Raw genomic sequence first — 13,284 nt, 5'->3', positions numbered from 1 at the left:
CACATCTTCATTGACTTCAAAGCAACATACGTTACAGTCGGTATGACCGGCTATGAGCGGTAAGGACCTCAAGCCAGTGGCCAGTCAAAAAAAGGTTAAGTCACACAAGCTAACGTACTGTCCTGTTAGAGCTCAGGAATCGAACCAAAAAACCACGTTTGCCAGTGCCACGAGCACATTAGGATTGGCTGCAGAAAGAGCCTAACTACGGTGTACTGAAATGCGTTTACCGCCACGGCAGCAGGCTTAGAAGGAATTACCTCCAAAATCAGGGGCACTGCCCAAGAAGAGAAGCTCCCAGAAATCGGAGCCCCAATTCAAGAAACGTAGCACTCTGAAATGGGGGGTACTGCCCAAGAAGACTCCGCTAGAATTTAACACTACGATTGGATTGCAGGCGCTGGTTGCTGGTGACCTTGCCGAAAAGGCGGGCGACAACGGCAGAAAGAAGCAACAGAAGTTGTTTCAACTGAGAAAGTAGCGCATGCGAACCTTTTTGATGCGGGGGTGGTGCCACCTTGAACTAAAAGCAAGTTGAAAAAGATAAAAAGGTTTTATGGGCGAGCTGTATTCGTTCATCAACTCGAAATCTAACGTATACTTAGGCATTAGACAGCTGCCAAAGTGGAAAGGCAGGAGCTACTAAAACGGTGAGAGATCACCGAAGCTCTTACTAGGGCCGCTAAGACAAATCAGGCGCGTACGCTGCTTATCGCCAAGCGGAAAGAGGTAACGCCCGATGGAAAGCCTAAGCTGGTAGCCAACAGACAGTGAAGCGACCGCGTCTCTACCAGCAATAAAGCGGAATAGGTCCCGGCTGGTACAAGGCACGTGGCTAGGCGGAAACCGCCCACCAAAAACTGCAAAAAGACTGCACTGAACACAGCTCGTAAGGGCGATACGATAGTAGGGACAGATTAACTGTCATACGTGGACATCCGTCGCAAGGTGTAGACGCTGACCCCACACTGCAAGAGCTTGCGGTAAACGTGCTGAAGACCCGCCGAACTCAGGTGGGCGAAATGCTCTTTGAGTTCAAAAAGGATCCAACGGTTCAGAGTCTCTGGGTGAGACAGACCGGGTCAAAACCTTGTCGCTGCACCCTTTCGTCGAGTGTAAAAATGTCGAGAGTCAACGTACGGTACATGCTCTGAGGGACCAGCTCAAAATAAAGAAATAGGGTGGAGGTTACAAAGATTAACCTCAATCACGCGCAGCAGTTGCTCTAGCAGTCAGCAGTGTCATTATCGCGGATCCCTATTGTGTCACTCGGGGCAACGGTAATTGGGTAACGAGCAAGGGTCGGATGGCAGCGATTGCGTTATGGGCAGATACCCCATCCCAAAGCTGGTATCGACAAACTTACAAGGGTAAGATCACTGTAAGCGATGGCGTCTACCAGCGTCGGAGCGTGCGGTTGGCTAGACTGGCCTGCCAAAAAGGGCCTGCAGCATTAGCAAAATCATACGCATTGGACTGATCGATTTTTCATGCCACGTTACTAGTTGATTTGCATGCAGAATCCATAGCGAAAACAATCAAACAATTACGCGCGATGATTTGTTCGTACTGCCAGCTCCACCCCGTAGCGAAGAAGTTGGTCATGGTGAAGCACTTTGAATTCGCTGAATAGAGCCAATCTAACAATTACAACATCCTCCCCCTCGAGAAAGGCTGAGAAGCTAAAGATGAAAACCGAGAGCAAAGTGGTTTTATCGTTCTGCGACTTGGGTCGGGAAGTCAGAGCAACCGGCTAAACGATGAAGAAGTGTGGGCCAAAATGGTCATTTTAATGCGGAAGCGTTAGTCGACGCTGGCTGTGTCGAAGTAGCATGTAGTCGCCCAGCGAATGACTGAAAGTGCTGGTGAAAAAAAATCTTTCCGGCAAATCACGATGTCGCGGTCATAATGACCGACGCGGAGCGGCAAGAACTGGCAGAAGACTGAGTATTTTACTCCCCGGCCAAGAAGATAAGTGATGACGTCTAATATATCTTCCCAAACAAAACCATCCTTCTGCGGCTGAAAATCAGCGAGAAGAGAATGTTCAAGCCGGTGTTGTTTTGTTTGGGGTTTACCGTGAATGAGGAAATACGAAATACCTACCGGAAGCTGCCCACTTTATCAAGAAGTTTCGCACAAAGAACGCGCAAGTCTTTTGGCCGGCCGTAGCCTTGGCCTATCATGCCAATAGATCACTAGAGGAGATGAACCGGCTGAAGATAAACGTTTTACCGCCGATCACCAACTCTCTCAATGCTCCCCAGCTGCTATCAATAAAATTTTTCGGGCGAAGCTCAAACGGAGCATTTACTCCAATAATTTTGTGGCCAAAACGGAGCAGGGCTGATCGCCAAGGCCACGAAAGAGTTGAATATTATACAGACGTTTATCTTTTGATTGGCCACGCGAAGGTTCCGATGTACCGCTGTAAAGTCACCTGGCAGGACATCAAAGCATTTTTATAGAAGGTTTAATACACGTATGATTTAAGTAGTTTTTTCAAGGCGAACCGGAATTAGTTCCTTTTTTCAATAAACACGTTAAGTGCAGCGAAGTATCGGTTAAAGGGCGAAAAGGAAAAAATTATAAACCTGAAAGTAACACTGATTTAGGAAACAACGTGCACCAAATTGGGTTTCCGCCTATGGCGCAACAATGTCACGGCTACGGCTCTGGCGTCTACATCTGGAACTGGAGTGGGACGCGCCTTGATCTCCCTTGAGCCTCAACTTTTCATGTATTTGGTATTGAACGCATTCATTTTTATGTTGAACAGGATGCAGGATAAGGCGTCACCTTGTCCCAACCATCGCCGCGGTGTCTGGGAGCACAGTTGCCGGTTGTTTGTTTTCATTCGATCGCTTCGTTTTTATAGAAATTTGTAGTGTTCAAACCAAGTATTTATTAATGCAGTTTGCGCGAGTTCAGTGTTTAGTGTTTGCTGCCTTCCTGTAGTATGCTGGTCATGTCGATTGGCAAGAGATAAGTATACATTTTCAAAGTCAAAGTAGGTTTCAATCACATGTCATGAAAACAAAACAAACTAATAAACCCCGATAAAATTCTTCCAGATGCCAATTTTTCATGGAAGTATGAAGGCGGCCTCGGAATGTACGTGATGTACAGGTACAGGCATTCTAGAAATAGGTCGCTGGATGTATAATAGAGCTATCACCTTCGATCTCCAGAACTAAAATTATTTGCATTTACAAAAATAAACTCTAGATGCAAGTAATTGTTTTGTATAAAGGCGTTGCCGATCAGCGGTCGATGGTATGTAGACACACACACACACACACACACACACACACACACACACACACACACACACACACACACACACACACACACACACACACACACACACACACACACACACACACACACACACACACACACACACACACACACACACACACACACACACACACACACACACACACACACACACACACACACACACACACACACACACACACACACACACACACACACACACACACACACACACACACACACACACACACACACACACACACACACACACACACACACACACACACACACACACACACACACACACACACACACACACACACACACACACACACACAGGTGACCTCCTTTTGCCTATAGCACTCGTAGTCCTCCATCAGGGTGATGTCGATGGGAATCGATATCAATAGGCACGATATCAATAGGCACGCAGCTTCTGATGAGATACGCTGGTGGACGCTGGAACAGTTCTGCCGCATGCTGGACGAACTAACTGGTGAGCTCATTGGACGGAGACCGATCGTCCTAGGAGGTGACTTCAACGCCTGGACAACCGAATGGGGAAGTAGATGTACGAACGCCAGAGGAGCCAGCCTACTTGAAGCACTGGCAACGCTCGAAGTAGAGCTGAGCAACGTTGGAACCACCAGCACCTTCCGCAGAGATGGCCGAGAATCTATCATCGACGTCACCTTCTGCAGCCCGTCGCTGAGAACCGACATTAGCTGGAGAGTGTGCGAAGAGTTCACGTACAGTGATCACCAAGCTATACGGTACACTATTGGCCAACGGAACCCCGTGGCAGCACAAACAGGAAAAATTCAAGAGCGGCAGTGGAAAATGGAGGCATTAGACAAGGACCTCTTTGTCGAGGCACTACGACCACACAGCGAAGCCCAGAATTGTGATGCTGACGAGCGCTAACCAGAGCATGCGACACAACCATGCCGAGGAAGGTGGAGCCTAGAAACCGACGGCGTCCGGTCTACTGGTGGAACGAGTCACTCAACGCATTACGAGCTAACTGCAATAGAGCTAGCAGGTGCTTCCAGAGAGCTAGGGGTACCAAGACTAGAGAGGATAGAAGAAGTGACCTCCGCGTTGCCAAGGCCGCACTGAAATACGCGATTAAGCAGAGCAAAACTAACTCTTTTAAGAAGCTTTGTAGAGCAATCGATTCCAACCCCTGGGGCGATGCATTCCGAATAGTGATGGCAAGGATCAGGGACCCAGCAATGCCAGCCGAAGGATGGCCAGATAAGCTAAAAATAATAATTAAAGGACTCTTCCCGGAACATGAGCCAACGTCCTGGCCCCCTACCCCTTACCGGGCGCTAGAGGATGAGAACGCTGACGAGAGACGAGTCTCCAATGACGAACTTGTTACAATCGCGAAAGACCTGAAGATGAAGAAGGCGCCGGGCCTGAATGGTATCCCCAATGCAGCTCTTAATGAGGTAATCCATGCATTTCCAGACATGTTCCGCAGGGTGATGCAAAACTGCCTAAACGAGGGACACTTTCCAGACAAGTGGAAAATCCAGAAGTTGGTACTGTTTGCAAAACCAGGAAAACCGCCGGGGAATCAAGCATCATATCGACCAATCTGCCTGCTGGACACACTAGGAGAGCTGCTAGAAAGGATTAGCTTGAACAGGCTATCCATATACACGGAGGGCGAGTACGGATTGACACAAGGTATCAGGTATCAACATTTGTGGCTCGAGCAGCACGTTCTTCACAATCGTGTGGAAGATTTGTACCTTGCCCATCTTGCCCGTGTCATCATTTACCTGATGAGGACGGGAAGGAAAACAGAAGGAATAGGAAGGGGTGGATAGAGAATTTTACAAACACAAAAACACATAGATACCTAGTGATTACTGTACCCCCGAGGGGGTGCTGTAATCCTTGGTAGTTATATTATCAATAGTACACCCCCTGGGGGGTATACACATGATAAATGAGAGCCCATTAGCTCAATACCGGTTTCGGTAAGAAACATCAAAATGTCTCGTAATGTCAGTTTCCTGAAATTCGATTCATTTAAGATGTAAGATCCGAAGATCTTCTGACGAAATTGTACTACTGCAAGACAGTTGCAAATTACGTGATACGGTGATATAACTACGTGTACCGTAGTTGGATTCACATAAAACACAATAAAAGATTCAGCAAGCTGAATCATAGCCGTGTGATAATTAAGGTTCAAACACGCATCATGAACTCCAGGAGATTTCAAAAGCAGTTCCCACGCTCAAAAACCAAAGATATGTTCACGAAAATTTATCATGATGTTCTGGCAGACGCAAAGAACAAAATGATAACTTTCCGCGAACACCCCCCATATTGGGCAGTTTGGGTTCCGGAAGGGAAGGTCCACCCCAGATGCGATCCGGACTGTCGTCGAGACAGCACAGAAGGTGTCCAAACAGAAACGTAGGGGCAATGCAGTGGTCACTATCGATGCTAAGAATGCATTCAACAGCGACAGCTGGGAAGCCATCGCATCAGCGCTCCATAGAATGAGAGTCTCCGACTATCTGTGTCGCGTTCTGAAGAGCTACGTCACGAATCGGGTGCTAGTATACCGGACGAACCTCGGAAAGGAAACGACCGTGATTACGGCGGGCGTTCCACAAGGGTCAATACTCGGTCCATCTCTCTGGAACAGTATGTACGATGGCGTGCTAACCCTAGAGCTACCAACGGGAGTGGAAATCGTCGACTTCGCGGACGACATCGTGATGACGGTTACATGCGAATCGCTAGAGGAAGTGGAGGCGTTGGCGACTGAGTCAATCTGCAGGGCGGAGAGTTGGATGCAGAACGCGAAACTGCAAATAGCGCACCATAAAACGGAGATACTACTGGTGGTCACGTTTACTACGCATGCGAAAAGGCAGCGAAAGCCATCAGTGCACTGTCTAAGATCATGCCGAATAACTTTGGACCAAGCTGCAGCAAGAGGCGCCTCTTAGCCAGTGTATCATCGGCGATACTGCGGTATGGCGGACCAGCACTCCAAATCCAGCGCAACAGAGCGAAGCTGAGAAGTACGACCCGACTAATGGCCATTCGAGTTGTGAGCGCGTACAGGACTATCTCATCAGAAGCTGCGTGCCTATTGGTTGGACGATTCCCATCGACATCACCCTGATGGAGGACTACGAGTGCTATAGGCAAAAGGAGGTCAGAGGAATCAGAAAGCTGATGAGAGCAGAATCATTGGCTAAGTGGCAACAGGAGTGGAATACGACACAGAAAGATAGATGGACCCACAGGCTCATATCGACACTCTCGGTTTGGGTGAATAGGAAGCACGTGGAGGTGAACTTTTACCTAACGCAGTTCCTGTCTGGTCATAGTTGCTTCAGGCAATACCTTTACCGGTTCGGGCACGCCAGGTCGCCCTTATGCCCGGAATGTGAGAACGTGGAAGAAACAGCAGAGCACGTGCTTTTTGACTGTCCCAGACTTGCAGCATGGAGGGATGAATTGCCTTCCGGTCTTAACGTCGAAAATATGGTGGAGGAAATGTGTCGCAACGAGAGCATTTGGAATGCCGTCAATAGCGCAATCGCATGCATCATGTCTGATCTGATCTGCAGCGTAAGTGGAAAGCGGAACAGCGAGCTAGCATCGTCAGTTAAGTTATTTTGGATGAAATGTGGCCTAGGGAACAAACCTCTCTGATCCGCATATGACGCCCCAAAGCAACGCGATCCGAGGCGCGGTAAAACGCTAGACTGGATTCATATGTGTGGGGATGGGATTTATCCCCAAATAGTCCCAATACTCAGATCGGTCCTTGTTGAAATAGGCATAGCAAAGAAACCCTGCGAGGGTGGCTGTGACGGAGTGCGCGTCATGTTGGAGGGCACTTTCTAATCGGTACACGTCTCGTCAGGTCAAGAAATTCTACGAGGGTGGTTGTGACGGGGTGCACGTTATGACTGTCGGCACCTTCTAATCGGTACACGTCTCGATGGATACTGCGAGCTAGCTGCGCAAATGACCAGCAACGTTAGCCTGCGTTGATAACTGCAAAGTGCATGAGTACGGCATCCTCTCGATATGCCTGAAGGAGTAACGCTAGAAAGCGTGATAATTGGATAAGTGCAAGAGCACAGCCTCCCCCTGATGTAATACTTCATTGTGGTACCGGGGGGATCCAGGCAAAGGGCAAGGATGAGGTTTTGGTGGGCGAGAGTCCCATACAACGTCCGGGTTGGCTCCGGATAAGAACATTAGTTTTCCGAAACCTTGTAAACACACACCCATACACACACACTCTTTGTCCCAACCATCCCCGCATCTCAAAGATATACAAGAAGCCCATCACTCGATCCCATTTAGCTCTAATCAGTCGCGTTGGTTTGTACGGGAAACCGTGTTCGTGTCTGCCGTGGCTAGGCTTAATCAATTGAATCTTATGTTGCTTTGAAATCAATAAACATGTGATGCGGTTGCACGTTATACTCCCGACGGACGCAGCTAATAGTGAAACAATTGTTCTGTCCTGATTTCTTGCTATAATTTTTCGATAAGTGTTAGCAGTATTTGTTTGCTCGGGTGCTTCACTGATTAAGGCTGATATGGCGCGAAATGGCAGACTGAAAGAACAATAATATTAACAATGTTTGCTATTGATAATAGAGAGGAGCAGAAGGCCCATTTCTCAAGATTCACTATTGCTTTTCTGCGAACCGATTGCATTAAAGTGTATTTTAAATATATTATCCAATTTTTATTGATTTTGATTAATGTAGTTCATATCTACTAGTTGCAGATAGAAATTTGTAGTTTAATTATATTTGGGCTCCTGTTTGGAATTATAAAATCGGATACAGAAAAACTCTATTGATCCTAAAACGGTGATTTTATAAAGCCAGCTTTATCATGGTTTTCACACAGGATCGAAAATCGATGATTATTATCGGTGTTACTATTAATTTTAGAAATGACCAGCTAAGTAGGGTACAAAATTACACTACTGCGAACGAAAATTACATATCTAGGAACATTTTTACTTTGATTAAAATCTGTATAACAATTCTAAACTTTGTTGTAAAAAGACTTTTAGGTATTAATAACATTTTACATTGCAGCTTCAACGTTAATTTTAAAACAGACCTGTGCTGTTCGACTGTTAAGATCTTCTTCTGCACCTCAGCTATGGAACTTAACTCGTATTGGTCACGCAGATTGCTGTTCGAGCTACGGTACTTGAAATTAAATTTACAGAACAAATATTTACCGTAAAAGACGTGCTTGAAAAAGCAGAAGCGGGGATGCGCTGGCGCTGCTGCTAAGGTCTGGTAAAGCGATGGGGCTGCTCTCGAATAGGTCCCAAGCGGAAAATGAAACAATGCTAAATCAACACCCAGAGCATCAGTTCAGAGAGCGAATATCTATGCTATAAAGCTGTGTTATTTCAACCTGATGATCATAGTCGAGTGGTAGCCGGTGTTGCCTTACCTACATATTCGAACACGTACCGCACCGTACCGACAGAAACCGAGGGGCATGTCGCATTGACTGCCAACCAACTGCTACCGAGCAAATGTGCACTTGTCGACGTGGCCTATTTGTGGAGCTTTTCATGTTCTCGTTCACGTGCACTGCCGTGTCATGCTGCTGCCAGTGCAGCTGCAATGATCTCACATGTGGGTTACCATGGCTGCAAAGAGGATGAGTTATTGCCAAAAGTCCTATATTTGAACGAATCAACGAGCGAAACAATAGCATACGCAAGCACTTTCCCAGTTCGGTCATGTGGAAATATGTTATTGCTAAACGGTAATGGTGTTGAAGACAATTCCCAGCAGTCGCATGATAGTAAATGATAATTTTCTTGTTTTGAATTGACAATCTATTGCAATGCTCAGTTTAACGTTACTTTCAGAGCCAAATTTGTCGGATACGATAAACACTAAACTGTATAGTAGAAAATTTCATTCAATTCAAAAGTACTATGTCTAGAAACATCCTATTAACTTCTCCATTTTAAATACTTGCTTAAAACTTATGAATATTTAAAGCCATCCCATTAGTACACCTCTTTCAAACTATACCCTCGCATTTCCGTCCCAAAAATTAGCTCCTAAAGACCAGTCTAATAGAATTAAATCGAGATCAAATATGTAGACGAGCAAGCAAACAGTGAAGAGCGAGCACACCATCTTCCGGGTTATAGTTGGCCTCAGTCAACCAATCCTCTTGAAAACTATCAACTCCCATCGCATCGCCTCGGTCGGTGGCATGCTCGGCGTCCGAAAAAGGGAACTGGGACCCGGCTACATAATCTGCCGAGCAATTTGCCTTGGGCTTGCGTTGATGGGGGTTAAGTTGTTAATTAATTTAGCAGAGATTTTAAATTCATTTCCTTTCAGCTCTCGCTGGCTGTTCGATGCAGCTCGTGATACACCCACTCTCCCACCCCATTATCCATCGGACCCCGGTGAACGGGTAGTAACGAGACGACAACTGACGCGCGCGGGTCGGCTAAATGAATTCACAAATGGGCAATGAAAAATGTAAAACCATGAGTGGAAGGAGCACTGTTACTTGCATTACCAATTTACATATTGAGGGTTTGGTTCGCTTTTGCTTTTCGCCGAATTTGTATCCTAAGCGGGCCGAAAAGTTTGCTAGGGTGGGTGGACGGGCGATTGCTTTTCGTTCGGCTCTGCTGCCTTGTAAGTAATTTAATTTGGAAGCATTTCACTCCGATATGCCGACAGGAGGTGATTATTGGCTGTAAAGTCTGTTTGATCTTCCATTTTGTAGTTTAGCCATTTTTCGGGTTATTGATTTTCTTGTAAATCAATTATTAGCTACGTCCGTCGAAACAAAGACAGGATGCAAAACAGACCGTTCAATTTTTATAGGCCCAGTTCACCTTCAGTGGCCCGACATCGGAAGGAAAACAACTTTATAAAATATTTATATTTATAAAAACAAACGGAAAAACAAAGAAACCTTTGTTGTTTGATGTCATCAATAAAAACTAAAGGTTTAATGATCAAAGTGACAACTGACAACTAACCTAACATCAATGACCGTATTCTACAGTGTCCTGAACAAGCGCTTCTGGTAATGTTTCATATATGAGTAACTAAAACGATGATTGATAAACAGGAAAACTACCACTATGCTGTTCGGTAAAGGTAACACTAATGCTTACCGGATACGCGGTTCGGCTCTGCCAGGAAAACTGCAAATCGTCGATGCCGGTCTTCATCGGAACCACGAAGCTGATGGCATAGTCGTTAATGGCCCCGTCCCGCACGTAGAACAGATCGGCCTCGATGCCTGCAAGTGGAAAGGGAGCAAAAATAAAAATGAATATTTTAGCGAGCCGAAGAGCAGCAGTTAGTTCGCTGTGCTGGCCGTTCACGAGAGAAATACATTAAAAACAAATTTATCATGAAAAGCGAGGTGACGGGGAGAATGGAAAATATTTGCCGGATGTTTTTCTTTTTCCTCCGTCTTTGCGCGCTTCGCCCAACCCCTCGCTTTAGCATGGAGCGACGGACTTTGGAAGCTACACTGCTGCACAGTGCGTCACGTACAAGAGATCTTCAATTGTTTGTACATGTTTGGAAAACCTAGTATTTTTTCTAAACTGTAATCGTTTTCTATAAGGTAACATGAAAATCAAACAAAAAAAGTGATTAGTTTGTATATTTTTGAGCAAACAAGGCTTGGACGAAGTAACATTCATTTCCATGCTAGAATATGAATAGCTATGATAGGGTTACGGGCCCTGTTCGTCATACGTAAACACGATCCATACTTTATTGCGAATTTTTATAATAATTAATCCGCAAGTACTTAGGTTTTTTACCCCAGATAAATCTGACACACCTTACCTTTACATGTATACCCATTTAGCCCGAAAAAATATTTCGGAACTTACATTTCTCAGTGGAACAATTTTTCATGCTCCAGCGGGAGTTCGTCATACGAAAATTCAATTCGTCATAAGCAAGATTTTTTTCGTTTATCATGGACAGACAGCAATTATTTACAAAAATCTACGCATGTATTCTTTGAGCCGTGTGGAAGAGCTACCCAACTACTATAAAAAAAGTAGAAATAGTTTGAATCACAGCTCAAAATTTTAAGTAGTTACTCCGAGCGATCAGCAAATTCTCTTCGTCATACTCAAAACTGGTATAAAAACCAAGAGGACTTCAATTTTTTTAAATGAAAAATAGTATTTTCCAACATATTCTTTTCCTCGATAGCGAAGAGAAAATCCATAAATATCAATACCAGGTTAGTTTGAATGTAATTCGCATCAAAATAGGTTATAATGCTGGTTTCCTGTCTATATGTCTGACGAAGACGAAGATCCACCGTAGACGAACCCATCCAGCACCCTACTAGAAATAGAAAGTTTTGTATTTACAATTAAAATAGCTGTAATTTTTTTGTAAATTAAGGAATAATCAGATTCAATACACAAATGTTAGCAAAACAAAAGAATTTTGCTTTTATAACAAAGGTGCGTGATAATATAAGAACAAAATTAAGAGAAGAAATAATTTCATTGGTTATTTGCAATAGTGCAGGATGAAATAATTCCACTTTTCATTACCAATCAAAATTATTTTAACAGGGTCGTACATGTATGTCAAAAAGAATTCCTTCTACAGCTTTGGTGTCTATTATAGTCGAAAATATTATTGAATCTTGTCCGACTGCCAAACCGTTCTGTCCCACTGTGTACTAATCATAGGCAAAAGAGATACACGGTGTGGCAGAGAGACAGCGGGGAAAGTTCAAAAGTAGACACGTTGTCAGCAAATATTTTCTCATTAGTTTTAAAGTTGGCCTGGTCTATTCATTGGACGGACGTTCTGGTCGTGAACTTTTCAAGTGGTTGCTTCTGAATGAAGTGTAAAGTTTTTTCCACTGCTTCCGAGGGAAAACAGAAGAACTCAAGTTATAAGCGGAACTCGTAAGCTCTTTTGACATTTATTATGTTTTCCTGTAAACAAAGCGATAGGCGTATCAAACAAATACCATCAATGGAGGTAATGGCCGAAGCGAATCGCTTTTAAAAGTTTAGTTTTGAAATGTTTTATGTATTGTCTGCAATGAGTTTATTATTCTTTGTATGCGTAGTTTTCCATTGTTTATGTAAGACTACGGGAAGGTAAAGGTGTAGAATCCTGGCACTCGCGATGGAAAGTGACAAGGTTTTGAACACTAATAAAGGACCAAACAGAATGCTGCATCAACGCGTCGGTCAGCGTTATTCTGACAGCTTTCCCATGGGCCAAATTGACACTGACGGACGCGTTGACGCAGCATTCTGTTTGGCCCTTTATGCTCAACCAATTAGAAAGTTATTTATATATTAATCGATCAAATTTTTTCTACACATTGAAAAATCGTTTCTCATCAAGCACCGATGAAGGTTATTGAGAAGCAAGGCCCTGGGTTTTAAACGTCTTTAAGGTGAAATTAGTCGTCATCGATTCTGCCAATTTCAAAAGCAGTTTTTTTGTTTGAAACAAAAATTCTGTTCATAAAAATATACTCGCTGCCTTCAGACTGGCAAGAAGAATGCAGTATTTACATTTTTATAAACAGAACCCCGCTTTTGGGCCCAAAAACTGGTTCCGAAATTGGGCTTTCCGACGAAAAGTTAATGACTGCTAGTTTCCCGCTAAGACTTAGCTTTTTTTATCGACAGACTTCGCAGCCGACTAATAGAGTACAAAACAATTATCGGAATAGTGCAACGATCCTACTGACTCTACTCTAGCAGCACCGCCTAGCCGAAATTTGAACATATGGCTACTGGCTTGATAGATCAGCATCGTAACTAACTCGACGGCTGATAAAGGTTATACGTAACATCCGAAACACGGATCAGATCTAGTGGTGAGAACATTCGATACGGAGTTCAATGTTGCAAAGTTTTCAGTTTGGAGTCTCTTCTGCTGCTCACCTTAGGCCGTAGCCGATTCAATCCCTCATCTTCAG

At 44.5% G+C, this 13,284-nt stretch overlaps 1 protein-coding gene across 1 annotated transcript in view; it reads right to left on the bottom strand.

The window, feature by feature from the left end:
- LOC128736154 (tyrosine-protein kinase Drl) overlaps positions 1-13,284 on the bottom strand; it is a 180,677-nt gene that overhangs the window by 103,975 nt on the left and 63,418 nt on the right. Inside the window, exon 2 of the mRNA XM_053830634.1 lies at positions 10,469-10,596. Within this exon, the coding sequence (XP_053686609.1) occupies positions 10,469-10,596 (128 nt within the window). The remainder of the gene's footprint in view (positions 1-10,468; positions 10,597-13,284) is intronic.

Source organism: Sabethes cyaneus, chromosome 2 (genome assembly GCF_943734655.1).
Source record: "Sabethes cyaneus chromosome 2, idSabCyanKW18_F2, whole genome shotgun sequence".
Classification (NCBI taxonomy): Eukaryota; Metazoa; Arthropoda; class Insecta; order Diptera; family Culicidae; genus Sabethes; species Sabethes cyaneus.
Note: the sequence above shows the minus strand (reverse complement) of the source record. Positions and strands in the feature narration are given on the sequence as shown.